General features: G+C 37.8%; 2 protein-coding genes across 2 annotated transcripts in view; both read left to right on the top strand.

The window, feature by feature from the left end:
• Positions 1 to 6,969, top strand: part of mertka (c-mer proto-oncogene tyrosine kinase a) — a 44,405-nt gene extending 37,436 nt beyond the window's left edge. Inside the window, exon 19 of the mRNA XM_051916676.1 lies at positions 3,064 to 6,969. Coding sequence (XP_051772636.1) covers positions 3,064 to 3,505 — 442 coding nt within the window. The 3' untranslated portion in view covers positions 3,506 to 6,969. The remainder of the gene's footprint in view (positions 1 to 3,063) is intronic.
• Positions 6,970 to 7,917: 948 nt separating this feature from the next.
• Positions 7,918 to 22,992, top strand: tmem87b (transmembrane protein 87B). Its single transcript, XM_051916732.1, is given in 21 exon segments — positions 7,918 to 8,287; positions 8,999 to 9,059; positions 9,172 to 9,263; positions 9,345 to 9,479; positions 11,831 to 11,887; positions 12,054 to 12,098; positions 12,199 to 12,237; positions 12,239 to 12,293; positions 12,407 to 12,468; positions 14,004 to 14,187; positions 14,336 to 14,435; positions 14,513 to 14,606; positions 15,763 to 15,838; positions 18,392 to 18,496; positions 18,584 to 18,642; positions 18,735 to 18,838; positions 18,925 to 18,998; positions 19,118 to 19,188; positions 20,080 to 20,132; positions 20,243 to 20,273; positions 21,437 to 22,992. Coding segments are annotated over 21 exon segments (1,677 nt in total). The 5' UTR covers positions 7,918 to 8,149; the 3' UTR covers positions 21,479 to 22,992.
• Positions 22,993 to 24,635: the final 1,643 nt, after the last annotated feature.

Here is a 24,635-nt window from a genome sequence, read left to right as displayed (position 1 = left end):
GCGCACGGCATCCGGTGTGTGAGGTGTGTACGCGCTCTGGTGTAGTTTAAAGGATTAGTTCACTTTCAAATAAATTTTCCTGATAATTTACTCTTCCCCATGTCATCCAAGATGTTTATGTCTTTCTTTCTTCGGTCGAAAAGAAATTAAGGTTTTTGACGAAAACATTCCAGGATTATTCTCCTTATGGTGGACTTCACTGGTCTCTCCAAACGGTTGAAGGTCAAAATTATAGTTTCAGTGCAGCTTCAAAGGGCTTTAAAGATACCAGACGAGGAATAAGGGACTTATCTACCGAAACGATCGGTCATTTTCTTAAAAAATACAAATGTATATGCTTTATAAACACAAATGATTGCCTTGCACATGCTTCCGCTTTCCGTATTCTTCAAAAAGCTTACGCTGTATGTCCTACGCCTTCCCTATTCAACTTACGGAACGAACGTGGTGCCAGTTCCGTTTTTTCCGTAAGTTGAATAGGGAAGGCGTAGGACATACAGCGTAAGCTTACGGAATACGGAAAGCGGAAGCATGTGCAAGGCGATCATTTATGTTTATAAAGCATATACATTTGTATTTTTTAAGAAAATGGCCGATCGTTTTACTAGATAAGACTCTTATTCCTCGTCTGGAGCCCTTTGAAGCTGCACTGAAACTGTAATTTTGACCTTCAACCGTTTGGAGAGACCAGTGAAGTCCACTATATGGAGAATAATCCTGGAATGTTTTCATCAAAAACCTTAATTTCTTTTCGACCGAAGAAAGAAAGACATGAACATCTTGGATGACATGAGGGTGAGTAAATTATCAGGAAAATTTATTTGAAAGTGGACTAATCCTTTAAACTACGCCAGAGCGCGTACACACCTCACGCACCAGATGCCGTGCGCAAGGCAGTTGGACATAGTGGTGTATTAGAGGTAAAAAATTATATAAATACTGTTCGGTTTCTCGCACAAACCGATCGTTTCGTGTCTTAGGACATCAATGTGTCGTCACGAGCCGCAGGGTTTAATTTGGATTTGTCTGTGCATGTTTTTTTGACTCTTATAGACGGTGTTCCCATTGACATGCATTATACGACTGACAGACCGCAACGGTTGGAGTTAAAAATCATCATTTGTGTTCTACTGAAGAAACAAAGTCACCTACATCTTGGATGCCCTGGGGGTAAGCAGATAAACATCAAATTTTCATTTTTGGGTGAACTATCCCTTTAATATGTCTGTGAATGTCCAGCATGTGGCCAAAACTTTTATCCAGTTAGTTAATATGAGATCAAAATTGACCTCATTTAATATGCATTTCTTGCCACACATCTTATTTTGCATAATTCATCAGTATGTTATTCGAAAAGACAATAAAAGTTTGTGCTTTATCAAAATATAACAACTTTCTGCACCATAAACAACTTTACTTGCATTCTTTCTTTTATGCATTTTGCTTCTGTTATGCTTTTTCAGATATTACCTTTCATGCAGTGTGTAATATAGCTGAATGTAAAACGTCTGTAAAGTTTCAAAGATCAAAGTGCACGACAACAAGTTATTGTCTCCTAAAAGAAAGAAGCGATTCTGAATCGAGTCGTCAGTTATTGTAATCTTATGACCTGCACAAACCCATGCAGGTTTGTAACAAATTCGCATAATGCCAGCCTATGGTGTTCATTGGCTGCTCGTGAATAACATCTACTTTGCCCCGCCCTCAAACACTGTAGATGTACCTTTGGTTAGTGTTGTTCATGTTTAGAAGATGTTGTTTCAGCACTACGAAAGCAAATCCACTCATCCAAAGGATGGACTCAGGTTTGAATTGATACGGTAAAACCGACGAAACGACGATTGCTGTTCGTAACCTTGTGTATCAAGCACTGAGGAGCTGAAATTCAGATATGGTAATGGGTGTTTCGTTTCTGACACGCGCTGTAAGCGGTTGACCAATCACAGCAGACTGGGCTGTCTGACCAATCAGAGCAGAGTAGGCTCGCCGTAAGGAGGGGTTTAAAGAGACCGGATCCTTTATCAAACCATTTCAGACACTGAGAGAAAAGAGCTGATGCTGCAAAGTATATTATGAAGTGTTTTTTTGACCCTGGATGCATGTCAGTTTATTGTAGGAGACTCCAAAACAAAATTAGGAACCTTTAAATTAGCATTTTAGAGGCACTTTAAGGATGTTTAGATATTTATACTGGAAAACAAGACAAAAGTGCTGATTAGCGCTGATGTTTTATAAAGGGGACTTATTGTGCCTCTTTTCACAAGATGTAATATAAGTCTCTGGTGTCTCCAGAATGTGTCTGTGAAGTTTCAGCTCAAAATCCCCCACAGATCATTTATTATAGCTTGTCAAATTTGCCCCTATTTGGGTGTGAGCAAAAACACACCGTTTTTGTGTGTGTCCCTTTAAATGCAAATGAGAGGAAAACGCTTTCCAGAAGAGGGCGGAGCTTTAACAGCTCATGCTTCGGTCGCTCAACAACAACAAAGCTGGAGAATCTCACGCAGCCAAAATGAGGATTGTCAGTAACGGTGTTCAGCCTTACATTGTTCAAACCGGAGTCGACACTGATGGAGAGACTCAGGAAGAAGTTACAACTTTTAGGACGTTTCTGAATGGTTAGTGGATAAATTTATGTAGTTGCTGTGGAGTTGATTCAACTCATCCACTAGCATGTGCCGTCATGTTAATCTTTTGTGTTGAATTGACCCTCGTTTGTGAAGCAGTCCGGCGTAAAATGACGGCATGACAACAACACTCTACTACAACAACTCTTCCTCTTCTCTAAAGCAGCCCAACATGGCCTCACCCCCTTTGTTGTGTGTTCTCGGGGGCGGGGTTTCATGTAAATTTAGGGTTTGTGATGTCACTAACCCAGGAAGAAGCTCATTGTAGACCCTACCAGCCATTTAAAAAGTGATTTCTGTAAAAGAAAATATCTCCCTTCGCATTGATCTTTGAGTGTCGTAACTTTGCAGATGTTGTTTATGCTCAAACAGCAACATTACACACTAACTAAAGTTAAAAAAGTGAAAGTAACTATTGTCACATGTGGTGTTTCAGGTACGATATCATGTTCAGCTGCTGGAGCGCAGATCCGGTGGACCGACCCGACTTCACACAGGTTAGGAAGAGGCTGGAGAATCTGGCAGGGAAACTTCCCGCGGTGTCCAACAGGAGGGACATCATCTACATCAACACCAGCTTCCCTGAGGAGGAAGATGATTTACCCGGCTTGGCGGCGGAGGGCCCTGTGCTGACATCCTCACCCTCCTGCAGTCACCAAACCACAGACACGTCAGTAGTGACGGCGGACATTCACGAGAGCACAGACGCAGAGGACGACCGTTACGTAGTTGTCATATCCTCTGGGGACCATGGGGCGAGAACTGCTGTTGATACGCCATTATTGAGTCACGGACTCTTGGAACAGGACTGTGGCGAAACAGTCGGGGACGTGACGGAGACGCAGCAAACATCTAGTGACATGACACGTTTGCTCTGACGGAGAATTGCATGATGGGAATTTAACCATATACACTTATGGTCAGACAAACAGTGCCAAACTCACACCATTGTTTGAGTTAATGTCATTGTGATGGGCCTGATGGGAGGCTCAAACATACAGATCAATGTTTTGAAAGCACCACAGAGACGCTGTTACACTTTACAGAGGAATCAACACATGAATGCTTTAATTATAGTCTGTATTAGTGCTGTCAAACGATTAATCGCATCCAAAATAAGTTTGTTTATATAATATATGTGTGTGTGTATGGTGTATATTTATTATGTATATATTTAACAAAAATATATTATATTAAAACATTTATATTTATATATAATATAAATTATATACAAATAAACATGTAAATATTTCTTATACGCATGTATTTGTGTGCGTACACACACATATTATATAAACAAACTTTTATTTTGGATGCGATTAATCGTTTGACAGCACTAGTATTAAGCGGAGTTACAAGAAAATATTTTGACTTCAAAAAAGTTACACACATCACAGCAAAGTATGCAATAAATTGGATTTTTCTTTTTACAAACCATCTCTAAACCACATCTGCATGATTTAAATCCACCTGACGAGTCAACTGCGTTTTGAATTATGGGTGGCACTTCCGGTTTGGGGAACTTCCATTCAAAAAGACTGAAACGAATTATTTAAAATCATACATAAAGCTTAGTATCCGTCAGTTTGACTGAATGAGCAGTCAAATTTACTTCATGTTTTATTTTCACGCCCTTTTCACGGGTTTCTCGAAGCGGAAGTCGTCATAGTTGGGTAAAATTCTATGGTGGTAAATGAGAGAATACATTAAATATATTTTTTTGTGTCTCCATTTTCTCAAATAGTAAAAGAAAAACTTAACAACAGTGTTTTCACAACTTTCAAAAAGAGGAAAAAAATAGAGAGAGATTGATAACAGCAGTCAGAAGAGAGAAAGATGTCAACTTTATACCGTCACTGCCACAGCCGCCCTCACAGCTAGTTTTGTCTTTTGTAATTTGATGAAAAGGTAATACAATACTAAGTATAGTGTTATAAATGTACATACATTTAAAAAAAAAATGAAAATATAAAAAACTTTGCAAGATTTACGATGCAGATTACCGTTAAAGTCTGTGAAACGGGTCCATAACGTAACGATTGGTATTTTAACGTGATGTCATAAGAATATCTATGGCAAGAGATCTTTTTTTAGTAGCTGCATTCTTTTCCTCGTGATTATTTTCTTTTTTCCCTTCGCGTTCTGCTGTAATAGTATGAAAAAGGACAACATACACTGCACATTTGTGGTCTGGATATATCCAGTTAATAATTCACTGGAATGCAGAATTCACTTTGAAATAATATCACACATTGCTGTTAATGAACATTTTTGGTTAAGGCAACGTATGTTACATAATACAGATCTATATTACTACAGTGATATTTAACCAAATCCCTTTAAGACGAGTCATTTCACTCGGCGGCCATCTTAGAAACGTCTCTCGGACATCCCAAGTGCAGCTCCTATCTCTTTGAATGAGGAAACATCAAATTCTCCAAAGCTGTTTGCAAAGCTTTCGATTAAATTCATATTTGAAATCAATGAAATCTGACAACATCTGTCTCATAAATTCTGTTTCTAAACGCTCGAATCGAATCAAAAACGGCATTTTTCAGGCTGCATCAAAGCTAATGCGCATGTGCAGTCCTAAGAGTGCATCTGACTGTTTCTATAGGAACCGGAGCTTCTAACTGTGCGTTCACACCGCCGCCAGCGAGAGCGTCAAAATTCGCCTTGGCTGCCCTGCCAACAACGCTGTACTGTGCGTTCAAACCGCCGCCGGCAGGAGGGTCAAAGTAAATGACAAGTTGTGGCAACCAATCTGAATTCTCTCAAGCGAGGACCTCTACGTTCCGATTGGTTACTGCTGAACTGCGTCATAGCTCATTACCATAAAGTTGACCTGACTTCAGCTCTCTTCGACGCTCTCACCGTCCAAGACGCGCCGCGCCGTGCCGCTCTCGCCCGTGGCGGTGTGAACGCACGGCAATAGCAGCTGCAGTGACGCGATGACTTTACCAATCGCCGATTGGTTTTTATTTAGAAGGCGGGACTTATTCCGCCATATTGCGCTTTGCACTTTCTCCCATTCATAATAAAACGACTGCACCGTCTTTATAAAAATTTAAAGCCTTTGTCTGTTATTGCTGTGGAAAAAATCCCCTTTTGGGGTTATTCATGGTCTGTTGAAAGTACCTTATTGATGCTTTTACACTTTTAAATGTTTTAATGTTCGATGGTTGAAGGATTAGTAGAATAATGTCATCTCATTGTACCCATTTTTTAAATGTATTATTGCGTTCATAGAGCGAGCCTTTCACTTGATTGTTTACAGCTTAACGGAAGTTACACCCATAATTCGCGCAAAGCGTCATTTTTTTCCCTTTTTTTTTTTTTTTAATTAATACTTTTATTCAGCAAGGAAACATTAAATTGATCAAAAGTGACAATAAAGACATTTATAATGTTATAAAAGATTTCTATTTCAAATAAATGCTGTTCTTTTGAACTTTCTATTCATGAAAGAATCCTGAAAAAAATGAATGTAGCACAACTGTTTTCAACATTGATAATAATAAATGTTTCTTGAGCAGCAAAATCATCATATTAGAATGATTTCTGAAGGATCATGTGACACTGAAGACTGGAGTAATGATGCTGAGAATTCAGCTTTTGATCACAGAAATAAATTACACTTTACAATATATTAAAACATAAATTATGTTATTTTAAATTGTAATAATATTTCAATTTTTGATTGTATTTTTGATCAAATCAATGAAGCCTTGGTGAGCAGAAGAGACATTTTTTCAAATTCCTTAAAAAACATTTGAACAGTAGGCCTAGTGTACAGTATGTCAGTAGCTATTGTAACCAACGTCCAATTTCGTCTCTTGCAAAATGACAAATTGAGTGCAGTGTGAACAAAGACAGTCTTCCACAGTTCACTGTCTTTGCCTTAATGCATGTTAATGCGCAGACCTCAAAACTGTGATGCTACAAATGTTATTAAAAAAAAGTATATAAAAGTTCTGTATTTTTCAGAAGTGATTGTAATGTATTTGTCTTCAAAAGTGTTATAAAATTAAGCTACATTGTGATTTTAAGCTTTTTGTGAACTTTTTTTTTGCGTAGAATCCTATTTGTATATTAAAATGCATTTTGTAAATATGAAGGACAAGCTCTTTTCTATATGTAGTGTTTTTTTACATTTTAACTTAGTTAAACTGACATGAAGAAAATCTATGGGAGAAATGTTCAAATGTTGTGTGAAGTCATTACTGTACCTTTAGATTGAGGTACAATACAATATCTATGTTAATTTGAGATTGTTATAAAAGTGTGCAATTTATTACTGCCATTATGAACAATATCTTATTAAATACTGCTAACAAAATGACATTTGCTTTTTTGGCTATGTTTTTACTTTAATAAATAGTTTTTATGCAGCCATAAATGTTAAGTAACTAATAGTCTGAATGAGCCATTTAATAATATTTATCTACCATTAATATGAGTAGCTGTCACTCAGAAACGTTCACTTCTGATTTTTAGTGTGAATACCACTTAAAATCTGTTGTTTACGGTGAGTTTATCAATCGCAATGTAAGTATCACAATATAAACAGCTTAAAGTCCCTCTGTAGTCAATAATTGTATCCCTTAAAAGAACACCAAAATGACATTTAAACGTTTTTTCCTGTGAAAAAAAAGCTTGAATGTAACTCCCTTGCCTCATTTATTATATGCAGATCTGTGTATATGCAAATTAGCCCCGCCTCCACTCACTCGCACGAGCTCAGAGATCCACTCGGTCAACTTACTGAGGTAAAAGTTGCACAATAGTATCGCTCTTTACAACGTCGGACACATAACGGTAATTAATACGATTATTCTTTTGCTTGACTACATTATAATGTGTTGCTAATGTTACACAAAACCTTCTCTTGAGACTCCTGCTTCAGAGCAGTCATAGTTAATGATATGCTAAAGCCCGCCCACACGTTGACGTGATTGGTTACAAGGTAGTTTGTGACGTCAGAAACACCAGCGATTTCAAACCGCGTTTTTGAAACTGTCTTTAGATCACTGCAGTTTTAAAGAGAAAATACTCAGCAATGCCGTTGACTTATGAATTTGCACATAGTTTGTCTTAAAGCATATTAAAAACACCACATAGATATATAAACAACATTAAAAACTTGATTTTATTACAAATACCTTGGTTAAACTATGGTTAATTTGTGGTTACCATGGTTTAACTACAATAACCATGTTTTTTTTTTTTTTTTTGTTTCATTTGTAGTAAATCCATGATTAATTTTCGTAAGCGTTATTATTAATGTGTTAAAAAAATGCTGAAATATTAATAAATGTAGGCGAACATGCAAAAATCAAATCACAAAATTGCAATCCGTATATTTTAGGCGGGTCGAAACATTTTAAAAAGGTGTCATTTTTTAGTTGAAGGGTTTATGAGAAGATTAAGGAAATTTTGTTTGTTTTGTGACGTGTCGTGGCACGCGCACGCACAGGTGTGTGTCCGCGCGAGGGGGGCGCGAGCGTCTCTGGTCAGTAAACATGGCCGTCAGAAGCTGCCGGTGGATACGGGACAGCAGCCGTTTTCTCTATTTTATCCCATTTCTATTCATCACCTCATCATTAAATGGAGTTAACGCCGCTCCAGAGATGGGCATGTGGACTATTACAGTGTTTAATGTGAGAGTGGATTATATTTTTGGATTATAAATGGATGAGAATGAGCGAAGCGACCAAATGCTAACAGCTAGTATTGGATACCAGGGCATCTTTAGTTTATGGATTATGCAGTTTTCACGTTGCTGTTATTAAGACAACCCATAGAAATTAGAATAAAACGTTATGAGACTGTCGGAATCATTCAGATTATGAAATACTGTTAAATTGTTGAAGTATAACGCTGCTGTGTTTAAATGGGGGATCACAGTAGCTCAGTGATTCATAAAACAACATGATATTGTGTAATTTTTGGCTAATTTAACTGGCATTAAGGGCTCTGCAGTAATGAGCCCCATTTGAGAGATGATATTGAACAATGCTGTCATGATCATAAGGTTGTATTAATTAGTTCTAGGTCATGTAGCTGCTATGATATGTATATATATGCCATAAATGATAGGACACAATTTCACTATTTGTAGTAAAATAAATAGCCTTTCACTGCATACTGAGGATTTTACTTTTTTAGTGTGACGCTGTCACCTTTGATTGTCCATATGATCTGTGTAAAGTTTGTGACAAGGTCTTATCAAATATTTAAAGACCTGTCTAATTTTTCCACGAAGGTTTCCAGTGGCTGCCACTGTAAGACAATGTCGCACCAGTTTAATTTACTAGTGAGCAAGAAACTGTAGATTTTGCACATTGTTAACTTAATATTCTCTCTTCTAGACATCAAGACCTTTACTGTTAAGAAAATCCATGTATAAGGACACTGACATTCAAATGAGAGGTATCTGATATGGTTATTTATTTATTTATTTTGAAGCTAAGTAAGCAACACATTCATTTATTATGATTGATATGAACTGCACAGTGATGTAAGGTCTTTATTCTCTTTGCAGTGGCATCGTTTGGTTGCCCAGAGGAAGTGACTTTCACCATTCGGTGGTTTTTGAAGCATTACCCATGTCACAATGAGTACAACAATATTGAAGTGAGTGGCACCTGTAAGTCCGTACAGCAGCTGTGTGTGATGTTCTTTCTTTGTTGATCATATATTTGTTTGCTCGCTCAGGAAATGTATGAGAAGACGCCGCTGAGTCGAGGGAAGAGTATGGACCCGAACCCTCTCGGACCCGGAGAGTATATTCAGCACAGATACAGGGAACTGTCCTGCCGCAGTGACATGCACATCTTCCCCATGTTCAATGTACGTTTGCAACACTTGATTTCATTCAGTTTTAGTGATTTTGTTACGTGCTTTTGTCACTTATTATTTTAAATATTTCTATTTATTGTTTATGGTAACACTTTACAATTAGGTTTCATTTGTTAACAATGAACAACTAACAATGATCAATACTTCTACAGCATTTATTAATCTTAGCGAATGTTAATCTCAACATTTACTAATACATTTTTAAGATCATTAGTTAATGCACTGTGAAAGAACATTTATTATTATCTAACATTAATCAATGCTGTAAAAATATATTGCTAATTGTTTGTAAACTAATGTTAACACAAACGATTACTATTTTTTTCAGTTTTAGTAATTTTAGTACTTCAGCTTAAATTGATTTTATTTTAGATAGTTGAAGGAAGGAAATATTTCTCATTTATTTCTGATTTATTTTAATTAACAAAATAAATTTTTGATAGTTTTAGTTAGAAGACATATTTTACTATAACATTTTTACACAAAAAGAAAAAAACGTATTTTACATAAATATATTGGTATAAATAAACAGTGTAAATAATAATTTAAACAAAATTATAAATGCAACACTTTTGTTTTTCATGAGCTGAACTCAAAGATCTAAGACTTTTTCTATGTACACAAAAGGCCTATTTCTCTCAAATATTGTTCACAAATCTGTCTAAATCTGTGTTAGTGAGCACTTCTCCATCCACCTCACAGGTGTGGCATATCAAGATGCTGATTAGACAGCATGATTATTGCACAGGTGTGCCTTAGGCTGGCCACAATAAAAGACCACTCTAAAATGTGCAGTTTTATCACACAGCTCAATGCCACGGATGTCGCAAGTTTTGAGGGAGCGTGCAATTGGCATGCTGACTGCAGGGATGTCCACCAGAGCTGTTGCCCGTGAATTGAATGTTAGTTTCTCTACCATAAGCCGTCTCTAAAGGCGTTTCAGAGAATTTGGTAGTACATCCAACCGGCCTCACAACCGTAGACCACGTGTAACCACACCAGCCCAGGACCTCCACATCCAGCATCTTCACCTCCAAGATCGTCTGAGACCAGCCACCCGGACAGCTGCTGCAACAATCGGTTTGCATAACCAAAGAATTTCTGCACAAACCGTCTCAGGGAAGCTCATCTGCATGCTCGTCGTCCTCATCGGGGTCTCGACCTGACTGCAGTTCGTCATCGTAACAGACTTGAGTGGGTAAATGCTCACATTCGATGGCGTCTGGCACTTTGGAGAGGTGTTCTCTTCACAGATGAATCCCGGTTTTCACTGTACAGGGCAGATGGCGTCGTGTGGGTGAGCGGTTTGCTGATGTCAACGTTGTGGATCGAGTGGCCTATGGTGGCGGTGGGGTTATGGTATGGGCAGGCGTATGTTATGGACAACGAACACAGGTGAGTTTTATTGAAGGCATTTTGAATGCACAGAGATACCGTGACGAGATCCCGAGGCCCATTGTTGTGCCATTCATCCACGACCATCACCTCATGTTGCAGCATGATAATGCACAGCCCCATGTTGCAAGGATCTGTACACAATTCCTGGAAGCTGAAAACATCCCAGTTCTTGCATGGCCAGCATAATCACCGGACATGTCACCCATTGAGCATGTTTGGGATGCTCTGGATCGGCGTATACGACCGCGTGTTCCAGTTCCTGCCAATATCCAGCAACTTCGCACAGCCATTGAAAAGGAGTGGACCAACATCCCACAGGCCACAATCAACAACCTGATCAACTCTATGTGAAGGAGATGTGTTGCACTGCGTGAGGCAAATGGTGGTCACACCAGATACTGACTGGTTTTCGGACCCCCCAATACAGTAAAACTGCACATTTTAGAGTGGCCTTTTATTGTGGCCAGCCTAAGGCACACCTGTGCAGTAATCAAGCTGTCTAATCAGCATCTTGATATGCCACACCTGTGAGGTGGATGGAGAAGTGCTCACTAACACAGATTTAGACAGATTTGTGAACAATATTTGAGAGAAATAGGCCTCTTGTGTACATAGAAAAAGTAAAGGTATTTTTGCATTGTGACTATTTTCATGACAAGAACATTTTATAAGTACATAAAATACTACAATGTGATAGAAATCTCATTCTCACATTCTCACAATGATGTGTCTTAAACTAATTAAAATCTGCATAAATTAAAGGCAGTTCAACAAATACTATCGTGATACTTACAAAAATAGCTCACAATAATGTCATGAGTGTCTTGTTTACAATGTCTTTTAACTTCCTGACAATCAGCTGACATTAATATTTATTTCATAATTTCATGTTAAGAGATTAAATGTATCTTGCTTTTTTTTAATGTTGTCATATTTATCTGCAGAAATCAAAAGCAGAACCAAAAACAGTCAAACCGGCTGCGGTGGAAGGCGAGTTACAGGTAGTTTAACTTTTGACCTGCTTCAAAAGCTTGATTGTACTCCAAACATTTAATATATATATATATATATATATATATATATATATATATATATATATATATATAACATATACACACACACACACACATACATATGTATAATTTATTTATTATTATTTAATATAAGGGTGGCAGTTTCACAAGTTCTCCTGTTGCTGAGGCTGAAGCAAAGGTGAGATATTCTTGGACAAAATATATGGTGTATTTGCCAATTTGGCACCAGTAAAAGATTGAGGATTTGTTGTAATGGCACATAACTTCTTTATTGAAAGGAAAATGTGATTGCTACGACCTGGAGGGATGGGCCGTACCTTGCTGGTGGTGTCAATCCATCCAAGCAAACAAGATGTCAACTGGAATTTAACCTGTAGGCCTAATTACCTCATCTGCTCTCATCATAAATGCCTGAATATTTAACGGTTTAAAGAGGTGTTTCTGTGATCTTATCTCATTGCTTCTTATCTAAATTGTGTGTTTCAGTCAGTGTTATGATGAAGGGAACACACGGCTTTCTCTCTGTCACCGAATGGCCTCTCATGATCGTAAGTAGTTCAGTTGCTCATCGGCTTTGTGCCATTTGTTTATTGGTGCTATATGATCACTGTTATAATACAATATATAAAATATGCAGTATTATAATAAAATATACTCTAATTCAAATGTTTGGGGTTGATAAGATTTTTTAAAATATTTTTCAAAAGAAATCTCTTCTGCTTACCAAGGCTGTATTTATTCAGCAATACAGTAAAAATGGGAATATTGTGAAAATATCACTGTCATTTAAAACAGCTGTTTTGAATATATTGAATATATTTTAAACTGTAATTTATATCCGTGTGATCAAAGCTGAATTTTCAGCATCATTACTCCAGTCTTCAGTGTCACATGATCCTTCAGAAATCATTCTAATATGCTGATTTGCTGCTCAAGAAACATTTCTGATTATTGAAACCATGATCCTTTTTTTTTTTATTTTTTTTTTTTTATATATATATATATAAAGATTCTTTGATTAATAGAAAAAAAACTTTATTTTGTAACATTAAAAATGTCTTTACTCTCAGGTTTGATCAGTTTAATGCATCCTTGCTGAATAAAAGTCTTCATTTCTTTAAAAAAAAAAAAAACTTAATGACCCCAAACTTTTGAACAGTAGTGTAATTTATTAACAAAAGTCAATAAAACCCTAGAAAGCCCTATTAAACTCGTCCTGCCCTGTGTGTGCTGTGAACACGAGTGACACCTTAAATCCTGTGTCTGGTTGAGGAGAGATGTGCTTTTACTTTTCCAAGTGGACACTTTTAATCTGGCAGATGATAAAAGTCTTCATATTAAAGTCTTAAAGGGGACCTATAATGCCCCTTTCACAAGATGTAATATAAGTCTCTGGTGTCCCCAGAATGTGTCTGTGAAGTTTCAGCTCAAAATACCCCACAGATCATTTATTATAGCTTGTCAAATTTGCCCTTATTTGGGTGTGAGCAAAAACACGCCGTTTTTGTGTGTGTCCCTTTAAATGCAAATGAGCTGCTGCTCCCGCCCCCTTTTCAGAAGAGGGCGGAGCTTTAACAGCTCGCGCTTCGGTCGCTCAACAACAACAAAGCTGTTAGATGTTTCTGAATGGTTAGTGGATAAATTTATGTAGTTGCTGTACTCATCGACTAGCATGTGCCGTCATGTTAATCTTTTGTGTTGAATTGACCCTCGTTTGTGAAGCAGTCCGGCGTAAAATGACGGCATGTCAACAACACTCTACCACAACAACTCTTCCTCTTCTCTAAAGCAGCCCAACATGGCCCTCACCCCCTTTGTTGCGTGTTCTCGGGGGCGGGGTTTATGTAAATTTTAGGGTTTGTGATGTCACCAATCTGGAAAGAAGCTCGTTGTAGTCCTTAAAAAGCGATTTCTGTAAAAGAAAATATCTCCCTTTGCACTGAACTTTGAGCGTCGTAACTTTGCAGATGTTGTTTGATCAAACAGCAACATTACACACTAACTAAAGTTAAAAAAGTGAAATCATAATCAACCACCCCATAAAATTAATGAGGAATAACACATTTCTCTCTCTTTTCTTCAGTTCTACATGGTGATGTGTATGGTGTACATTTTGTACGCTCTGCTCTGGTTCGTCTGGTCATCCTGCTACTGGAAAGACCTGCTGAGGATCCAGTTCTGGATTGCGGGAGTCATATTTTTGGGCATGATAGAGAAGGCCGTCTTCTGTGCTGAATATCAGAACACTAACAACGTGGGATCTGCATGTTAGTCAGAATACATGCTATCTTTCTTTAAAATGAATGACATCAGGATCGATATTTTTCCTGAAAAACAAACTTCAAATAGGATTCTCTGTTTAATAGTTACTAGTTGAATCTCGTTATAGTTAATAGTTTAAACTCTTCTCTCCAGCTCAGGGTCTGCTGATCTTTGCCGAGCTCATCTCCGCTCTGAAGAGGACTCTGGCCCGTTTGCTCGTCATCATCGTCAGTCTGGGCTACGGCATTGTCAAGTGAGTGATGAAAGCATTGATTGGCAGGTTTCAGGATGATTAAGTGGTTTAAGATAATGCTATTTTTTTGTCTTCAGACCGCGTTTAGGCACCGTCATGCACAGAGTGGTGGGTCTGGGCGTGCTTTACTTCGCATTCGCTGCAATTGAGGGCGTTCTGAGGATCACTGGGGTAAAGCTGACATCCTGGAGCATTTTAAACCATTCACAGTTCCCCATTTTATTCTTATGCAACTGCATAATTTAAACCGTTTTCCAATGAGACGTCATCAGGGCTTTAGAGTTGTTTATTGTTGTGAATAATGAATGTTGATCTGTAAGGGTCGAGATAATGGACCAGCCCTCATCACTTACGTTATACTAGCTGTGTTTGATTCTTCGGCCATCTGGTTCATATCCTTCCGATGGGCTTATCAAACCTGTTAGATTATGATAACAGGGTAACACTTTACAGTGAGGTTTCATTTGTTAAAGGGATAGTTCACCCAAAAATGAAAATTATCCCATGATTTACTCACCCTCAAACCATCCTAGGTGTATATGACTATCTTCTTTCTGATGAACACAATTGGAGATATATTTAAAAATATCCTGGCTCTTCCAAGCTTTATAATGGGAGTGAATGGGGGGCGAGATTTTGAAGCCCGAAAAAATGCGTCCAACCATCATAAAAATAATCCATACAACTCCAGGGGGTTAATAAAGGTCTTCTGAAGCGAAGCAATGGGTTTTTGTAAGAAAAATATAATTTATTAACCCCCTGGTGTCGTATGGATTATATTTATGATGGTTGGACGCATTTTTTCGGGCTTCAAAATCTCGCCCCCCATTCACTACCATTATAAAGCTTGGAAGAGCCAGGATAGTTTTTAAATATATCTCTGATTGTGTTCGTCTAAAGAGAAGATAGTCATATACACCTAGGATGGTTTGAGGGCGAGTAAATCATGGGAATATTTTAATTTTTGGGTGAACCATCCCTTTAACATTAATTTTGTACATTAGTTAACTTGAACCAGCGATGCTTCTACATGTCAAATGTAACATTTACAACATCAAAAGTTGTATTTGGTTACGCACTGTACAATTTTCTCTTTATTTCACGTTAGTTAATGCTTTAACTAATGTTAACAAATGAGACCTTATTGTAAAGTGTCACCGATAAGCTAATCGTGTTTTATATAACTTATTCTGTCATTATTTCTTGCATACATCATGTAGTTGACAAGGATTATGTTGATTTCAGTGTGATTTAGTTTTCATGTCGTATTGACCCGTTCCTACTGTTTCCTGTTCCTTATTTTCCCGCCTCTGTGCATCTCTCTCAGGCTAAAGACTCTGACCTGGCCCTGCTAGCCAACATTCCCCTGGCTCTGCTTGACTCCTCTCTGTGTTGGTGGATATCCTTTTGGGGAGCCGTGTTTGCGTTTTTGCCCCTGCACAATCTGCCTATTTCACCGTGTCCTAACCAGACGCGATGCGATACGATTCCAGCGACAAACAATTTGTATGTCCACACCAGACGCGACGCGATAAAGTCAATCAAAAATCACAGCCAATCAGAAGAGCGCGTGGGTGGGCTCTCTCGGCAAGCTCCCGCCACTCGCAACGAAATGGAAATGTATATAATCAAATTTATGAATATTACACCATTTTAACATTATTAAAAATACATAGAGTTACTGAAACAATCTTTGTCACAGAATACACTTGTCTGTTCACATTGAGTTGACAGTTTGAACGTTCTTGTTTCCTTTTATTTCGAAGATCTGAGGTGAATTATCCATTGTTGCTTTCAGTACGGCTATAAAAGACACACAAAACGATATTCAAACTCACATTAGACGCTTTTAACATTAAATAAAGCACATAAACAGTACCTGAGATGATCATTATCATACTTTGTGTTGTTGTTCCAGCCACGACGTCGCAGAAAAATAGAAACTGTTTCTAAAATATAATCATCGCGTGTCGTGGCTAGTTAGGACAAAAACTCCGTTTAACATGGAATAATAACGTTACCTTTTATCACGTGTCGCGGCGTCGCGTCTGGTTAGGACACGGTGTTAAGCTGTAGCGGCCATATTTATTCCTGCATGATGCCGTATGCCTTTCTTACCAAGCACAATGCTAAAAAGAATAATCCGTTTTATTTTCAGCATAATGTCTAGGTATGTGTGGCATGCTGTTGATTACCATATACAATATGGACATGTCCTTCACTGTGTAAATGAATACGAAATGTTTACTGTAAAGATCCATTGACCCTAAACATTTAATCGGTAGTGTATGTTAATCTTGAATAGTCAACTCAACCTCACTGCATACCAAAATATAGTATTTTATTATATTATAAATAATATGCATATCATAATATAAAAAATAAATCCAATATAACACTTGTGTAGCTAGTAGAAGTGCTTGCATTCACTCTATTGTGTAGAGTATGTTTTATGTGCATGGTTATACTTTTGAAACAGTTGCATATTTCCGACGTTATTTTATTCTAGTGTATTAACCCTTTAAGCCCGAAGTGTTCTGCCGGCGGTAAAAAAAATCATAATCAAATTACTAAGCAACCACTGACAAGAATAACACAAAATAGGTATCATTTTGAAGCTTTTTAATGCATCCAACCATTTTGTTCAACCATTAATAAGTGTGGAGTCGTCCCACTATACCGGAGTGTACCGCCCGCGGGTGCCACCTAGCTTAAAAAAAAAAAATAATAATCATATTTTTCAAAACTACTGCCTTGATCAACTCAAAACAGGTATCATGAAAGCTTAGAGTCTGAACTTTATAATGAATGTAGTCAGTTTGATTAACTCCTAAGTAGTGCTGAGTTATTTGCTGACAAATAGAAAAAAAATGTTTTCATAATTTATGAAATACTTTTTTGTGCTATGTACTGCAATGTGTCAAAAACATCATACAGCTCAGATTATCATGTGTCATTTGAAAGGTCTCACGGAGTATAATACAACAAGCATAATTGTTTTGACTAAACTTGAGCGAGTTTTTATACGTGAAGCCCCGCAAGACCCATTTGTAAATAATATACCAATCCGCCATTTATGTCACATTTTCACTCGTAACTTAATGAAACATGCTCTGATTGTGGAAAATTGTACATCATTATTTACAGCAGATTCTCACGATTAAAATCAACATAATCCAATAAGTCGATCATGAAATATTCCTCACAGAGTTACATTACATAAAACTCCACAGGCAAACAGGCGCTAACTAAAATCAAATGTAGCCTTCACGTGGCATTTTCGCTTATAACTTCATGAAACGTATAGATTTGTAGAAAATGGCACATCATTACTTACAGTGGATGCTTTCGATTAAAATGAGTCCAAAATCAACATAATCCCTTGCGTCAATCATGAGATATTCCTCATGGAGGAACGATTTTAAAAATGCCCATTAGGGGGCGTCAAGGGCTAAACAAAAAGGCTACCTTGATTCCAAATGCTGTAACTTTTGATTACTTGATGCTATCACCACAAAATCTGATCCAGATGCAGAATTGTCCTACCTTATTTCCCTCCTGAGTTACTACTAATAAGAAAGATATGTAAAATTATAATAAAAAAATATTTCTTTGTATTTTCTCAGCAGTTTCTCAGCATGAGAATGTCCAAATGTAATAAATTTTTTTCTCTCTAAAAATGTACAAAGTTTTCTATCAAACGATACCTTCCTTTTGACTCCTTGCTAGTTTTCGAGTTATGAGTCTTTACTTTTGTGTATGTCACTCAGAAAAACAACTCTAAAAATGTCTTCAGGGCTTAAAGGGTTAAGGTTGCATGCAATTTTTTCCCCCCGTGATAATTGACGGCATGCCACAAGTTATGCACAAAAGTTAGGTTAATAACAACCCAGCATTTACCTAGTCTTTTGTTCCTGTAAGCCTGTGTCTCATTTCCTTGACTCTATCTCACATATTTGTCAGTCTCGCACAAACCATTAAGACTCTAAAACTCAGAAGAAACCCAGTGAAGTTGTCTTTGTACAGACACTTCACCAACACGCTCATCTTTGCTGTTCTCGGTGAGTACAAGGCATGATGCATCACTGAACAAAACTAAAAAAATTAAACTCAATAGAGGGTGATTTATTATTTGTGGCGTGTTTCAGCCTCCATCATTTTCATGGTTTGGACAACAAAGAAGTTCCGGTTATCAGACTGCCAGGCGGTGAGTATCTGAACTCTCTTAAGGTTACAGCTCTACTCAGATTGGAGCAGGTCCAGAACACTTCAAACTGGTTCTTGTGTGTTTATGAGCAGGACTGGATGGAGCTGTGGGTGGATGACGCTTTCTGGAGGTTCCTCTTCTCCATCATTCTCCTAGTCATCATGTTTCTGTGGAGGCCGTCCGCCAACAACCAAAGGCAAGCGCTCTGACAATATCATCTTTGTGTTCCAAATCCAAGTCTTCTGCCTTGCTAAAAGCAGCATCCATGTGATCTGTGTGCAGGTATGCGTTCACGCCGCTCATCGATGACTCGGATGATGAGGAGATTGAAGAGTTCCTGGTGTCTGCAAATATTGGTCAGTGACACTTTTTTTGTCTATATGTCTTGAGGTTTTCACTGTATAGTATTGCACTGAATGAAAATGGTGTTAAATTAAAATTGTGCGTTAATTAATATGCATTCTTTCATCTTCAGCTGATGGGATAAAGTTGAGGGCAGCTAAGACGGAAACCAATGGAACAGTGAAGCCTGCAACAGCTAATCCGGTCAGTGTTTGAGTGAATGATTCAATGACTCACTATAAAGACTTCACTTGTTTCATTAGTAGATTAATCAGTTTTTGAACGAATCTCTTGAATGAATGATTCAATGACACATTAATTTAAGTCACTTGTCACCACCTACTGGTGTAACGATGTAATTTGAAGTGTCAAGTTAACGTCAAAAGGTGATTTGCTGTATTTTGATAGCTTCCGTAGACATTAGTGCTTATGGGCCCTATTTTAATGATTTAAGCGCATGGTGCACTTAGGGCGTGTCTGAATCCACTTTTGCTAGTTTAACGATGGAAAAAATGGTCGGCGCACCAGGCACATGGTCCAAAAGGGTTGTACCTAGTCTCTTAATGAGTCATGGGTGTGTTTTGGGCATAACGTGCAATAAACCAATCAGAGTCTCATCTCCCAAAAATATTGCGCCATTGACTTTAGAGCAGGTTTCAGTTGGTGAATGGCGCAGATGGGGCCAATATAGGGCCCCATCATGCACCGGGTGTATGATGGGGCCCTATATCAGAACTATAAACTTGTATCCCAGTACTTCTGTGATAATTTGAATGATTTTAACACAGAAATAATGATATTGTGAGGCTGAAAAGACTGTTTGTGAAGCTCTTTCATACCTATAGATCTCTCTGGATCAGCAGCAGGTCAAATGCAGATTTGAATGTTCTGCTGTGATCGTACTTGTTAAAAGTTTAACAGACATAGCCAAATCAGTGTCAAGATTGTGTGGGTGTTTGAATCACAATCTTTTATTGTGCAGCTCTAATATATAATATAATTAATTGTCCTTAATAAATAAAATAATAAATATCAATAAATGTAATTAATATTATATAATAAAATGCAACATAATAAAATATTTGATTGTTTCAGGATGAAGACTTGAAGTGGGTGGAGGAGAATATTCCTACCTCTCTTTCTGATGTGTAGGTCATTTAGTGTTTTACAAACATACATACATACTTCAATACACTCATACATACAAATGCCCTCTGCTGTCTACAATAAAAAGATTATTCATGTATCTTATTTTCAGAGCTCTTCCTGTTCTTCTCGACTCAGATGAGGTATGTAAACTGCTACTAAAAAAAGATACGTGGGGTGGACAAAATAATGAGTCATCACATGATGCCATTTTTTAATTATTACATCACCATTACAAATGCATATGTATATAAGGGGACCTATAATGCCCCTTTTACAAGATATAATATAAGTCTCTGGTGTCTCCAGAATGTGTCTGTGAAGTTTCAGCTCAAAATACCCCACAGATCATTTATTATAGCTTGTCAAATTTGCCCCTATTTGGGTGTGAGCAAAAACACACCGTTTTTGTGTGTGTCCCTTTAAATGCAAATGAGCTGCTGCTCCCGGCCCCCTTTCCAGAAGAGGGCGGATCTGTAACGGCTCGCGCTTCGGTTGCTCAACAACAACAAAGCTGGAGAATCTCACGCAGCCAAAATGAGGATTGTCAGTAACGGTGTTCAGCCTTACATTGTTCAAACCGGAGTCGACACTGATGGAGAGACTCAGGAAGAAGTTACAACTTTTAGACGTTTCTGAATGGTTAGTGGATAAATTTATGTAGTTGCTGTGGAGTTGATTCAACTCATCCACTAGCATGTGCCGTCATGTTAATCTTTTGTGTTGAATTGACCCTCGTTTGTGAAGCAGTCCGGTGTAAAATGACGGCATGACAACAACACTCTACTACAACAACTCTTCCTCTTCTCTAAAGCTGCCCAACATGGCCACACCCCCTTTGTCGTGTGTTCTCGGGGGCGGGGTTTCATGTAAATTAGGGTTTGTGATGTCACTAACCCGGGAAGAAGCTCGTTGTAGTCCCTAACAGCCATTTAAAAAGTGATTTCTGTAAAAGAAAATATCTTCCTTTGCATTGAACTTTGAGCGTCGTAACTTTGCAGATGTTGTTTATGATCAAACAGCAACATTACACACTAACTAAAGTTAAAAAAGTGAAATCATAATCAAGGACCCCTTTAAGATACGTTGCACAGACAGTATGGTACAGATCAGCAAGGTATTAATGTTGGAAACTGAATAAAAATGAAAAACTGACAAATTGGATTGAACGTTGAAATGTCAGACGTGTGCATTAGACATTGCAGCATCATTAAAATGTAATTCCCATTATTTTGTCCATCACTTGTATGTATTTGTGTCACATTTACATATAAATTTGATTTATTAGTGCATGATTTTCACACAGGAGATCATGACCACCAAGTATGAGATGTCTAAAATGGAGTGAGGTTGAGAAAGTAAACCTCCAGAGATCAACCAAACCGCTGTTCCTGTAACTGGCATCTGACCCTCACCAGAGAGCCACAGACTCCGACTGCTTACTTCCTTTGGTCTGATTGGTTGGCGGCTTTTGGGTACATTGAAGGAATCGTGCTGAAGAGGTGGACGCATTCTAGATGATCTAGACGGCGTACTACCTGAACTTTATGTGAGGTGATACCTCGTTTTTGTCCTGAACTGTTCAAACGTCCAGAAGACTTTAAAGTCTGTATAAAGAGATCACGGTCTATGTTTCTAAACTGTCATGATGACATACCTGTCGACTAATCATATGCAGCGATAATGTGTTATTCTTAGCACCGTTTTTTGTTTTGTGTGAGCGTCTTTTGATCTTGAAAAACATTGATAAGGAACTTCAAGTTGACCAAAGCGTCTTCTCCGTTTCTTTGGCTGTATATAAAGTGTTATTTCGAACATTTTGTCTATAATTTCAGCACATGATGTGAATAGTAGAATGTCTGTCAGTGTGCCGGATTTGTATTTGTGCAGGGAGTTATTTAAATGCGCAGAATGATTCTTCATTTTTCATAAATGTTCTGAATAATTTTATGAAGTTGTTTTTGTTTTGCACAGAGCCCAGTTCAACTTTTCACCCGGAAATGGAAATTCTCATTATTTATTTGCCCTCAAGTCGTTCCAAACCTGCACACAAAAAGAGGAAATTTTAGTAGTGCATATGACTTGTGCACTATATACCAAGTCTTCTGAAATCACATGATAGCACTGTGTGAGGAACAGAGCAAAATTTATGCAATTATTGGCCAAAAACCTTCGTCTTTGCCGCATTCTCTTACAACATGCCATCTTAATGTTTTTGTGAATGAGATTTGGGAGCAGTGAATAACGTATTTTTGTCTGTTTCTCATACTAACTATTGTATGAGTTGGAATATAGCACATGAGTTGTACTTTTTTGATGCATTTTTGCGTTTTTATGATTCATTTTTTGAGCTTAAACTGCAGCATTTGCATTTCATGGAAGAAATATAGTTATAGGGTTTGAAACAAGGTGAGGGTGAGTGAATATTCCTTTAAATGCATTAGTTTTTCTTTTATTTTTTTGAGGAAAAGCGTATGCCTCTTTGATCAACGTGTACATGCATACTGAAGCCTTAACACACTTCTGTTCTTGAGTTTTGTTCTGCAGTATCACAAAAAAATAATTTTCGGCCCTGGTCTCGGTTGGACATTCTGTCTGTTTAACAGAACGTGCTTTACCATGCTGAACAACGGGATGACTGTTAAACTTCCGAAAGATGTCTTTTTATTTACTTTATATGTCCTTGAGACGGAACTAAATATGTGAAAACTTCTGAATTGTGTATATTATAAAGCGCACTTTAAGTGATTGTGATTTCTTTTGGTCACGGGATGCAGTGATGCGATTAATTTATCTGTATGATTCTGACCTTGTCCTTCATGTGTTACTGTTTTGTTTGCTTCATAAAAACTCATTACTTTCCACTGGTTTTCATTGCCTTTTCTGTTTGCTAACAATCAGGAGGCTCCTCAAATTATTCAAAGAGCACACTCGGAGTCCCATAGAGCTCAGGTCCTGTCTGTTTTGTCTACATGCATGTTTATACATATTTCATACTGTACACGTTAAACAATGTGGGGTTGCAATAAAGACTCTTTATTACAGTCAAATCTTGAGTTCGGAGGCGTCGAGTTGTTTTATCATTATATGTTGTTTAAGAGGGTCCACAATGTCCTGAAGGTGACAGAACATATTTGACAAGATGATAGTGTCATTTTGTCTGTTCTATGAAAGATAAGAGTGTAAATGGAGGTCATTCTCTTAGATTAGTAAATGCTTTACCAAGCATTACCAATATATACTGCCCGGGCAAAAAAAAGAAGCTAGCTCGCTATTGCTAGCCTCTCCGAAAATAACCTACCCTACCTTTAACAATGGCAGCAAAATAAATTAGTTTTATTTATTTTTTTTTGTTTTTTTGTTATTCCCCGCATTCACTTTTATTATATTGAAAAGATAAGCGTGAACATCCTTATCCTTTTTGGTCGAAGAAATAAATCATTTTGTTTTGGAACGACATTATATGCAGGTGCGCATGCGTGGTAAAAAAAAAAAACGATGCGCAGCAGAAAAGGAGGGAAATGCACTTTCGTGTGACAACATTTTTGAGGCCTGGGACACGTTTACTTACTGGAGTACGATTTTTCTCTATTTCTGGTAAGATAGCAATCAAATTTAATTATTAGGGGTGCAAGGGATCGCAAGTAGATCCATAATACAGCTCACAGTTCGGCACGCATGTGATTCGCGGATTAACTGCTAAGTTTAACCATCATAGAGTGAAAGTCTATCATTTGGATGTGTTTTGTATTGCCAATTTACACATCCAAACGATTTTAAACGCGGAAGAAGAGGCGAAAATCGGGACTCGCGCGCTGTTATTTGTGCGCGCACACACCCGAAGCGCGTGCACGCAGAGAGAGAGAGGCCTCGAACATTCCTCTTGACCATTCGCAAAGACCCGCCCCCCTTTTTTGACAACTGACAACACGTTGACAGACAAGACAGAGCAGGTTACTTATGATATTAAACAAAGTCCCAACTTTCAAATTGTGTAATTTTTTTAAGAAAATCGAACAATATAAACCGTTTTGTGGCTCTTTAATGTGTGGTGACAGATTGCTGTAGCGCCTCAGCTCAAGCGGCTCGTGAACCGATCATGTCTTCCTACTAGTTAATTTATAGCATCAAATAAACATGAATGAACATCAGAAGGAATGTTGTTTCAAACGCGGAAAGATGTCAGTACACACCATTTTTCAAGTTCAAGTCCACCGAGGTTAATCTTCTAACTCCTGACTGCTTTGTCGGACAAAATGGCGGATTCGGCATTATGATTGGTTAGATCGCTTGTCAATCAAACTCCCGGCGAAGGGTCAATTACTTGCGCTTGACCAGACGCATACACACAAAATTATGTCACAATACCCGTCTAGGCAAGGATTCTCTCGGTTATGTCATAAGTGAACAGAGCAAAGAAACCGGATGTGTGTCAGTATATTCGCTCCGTGTATTCGGCCTTAAAGTGACAGCAGCCTATTCCTGCTGTTGTCTGTGACTGCCAA

Source organism: Ctenopharyngodon idella, chromosome 13 (assembly GCF_019924925.1).
Source record: "Ctenopharyngodon idella isolate HZGC_01 chromosome 13, HZGC01, whole genome shotgun sequence".
In the NCBI taxonomy this organism is placed as follows: Eukaryota; Metazoa; Chordata; class Actinopteri; order Cypriniformes; family Xenocyprididae; genus Ctenopharyngodon; species Ctenopharyngodon idella.
The sequence above is the reverse complement of the archived record's forward strand: the minus strand, read 5'-3'. Positions and strand labels throughout refer to the sequence as shown.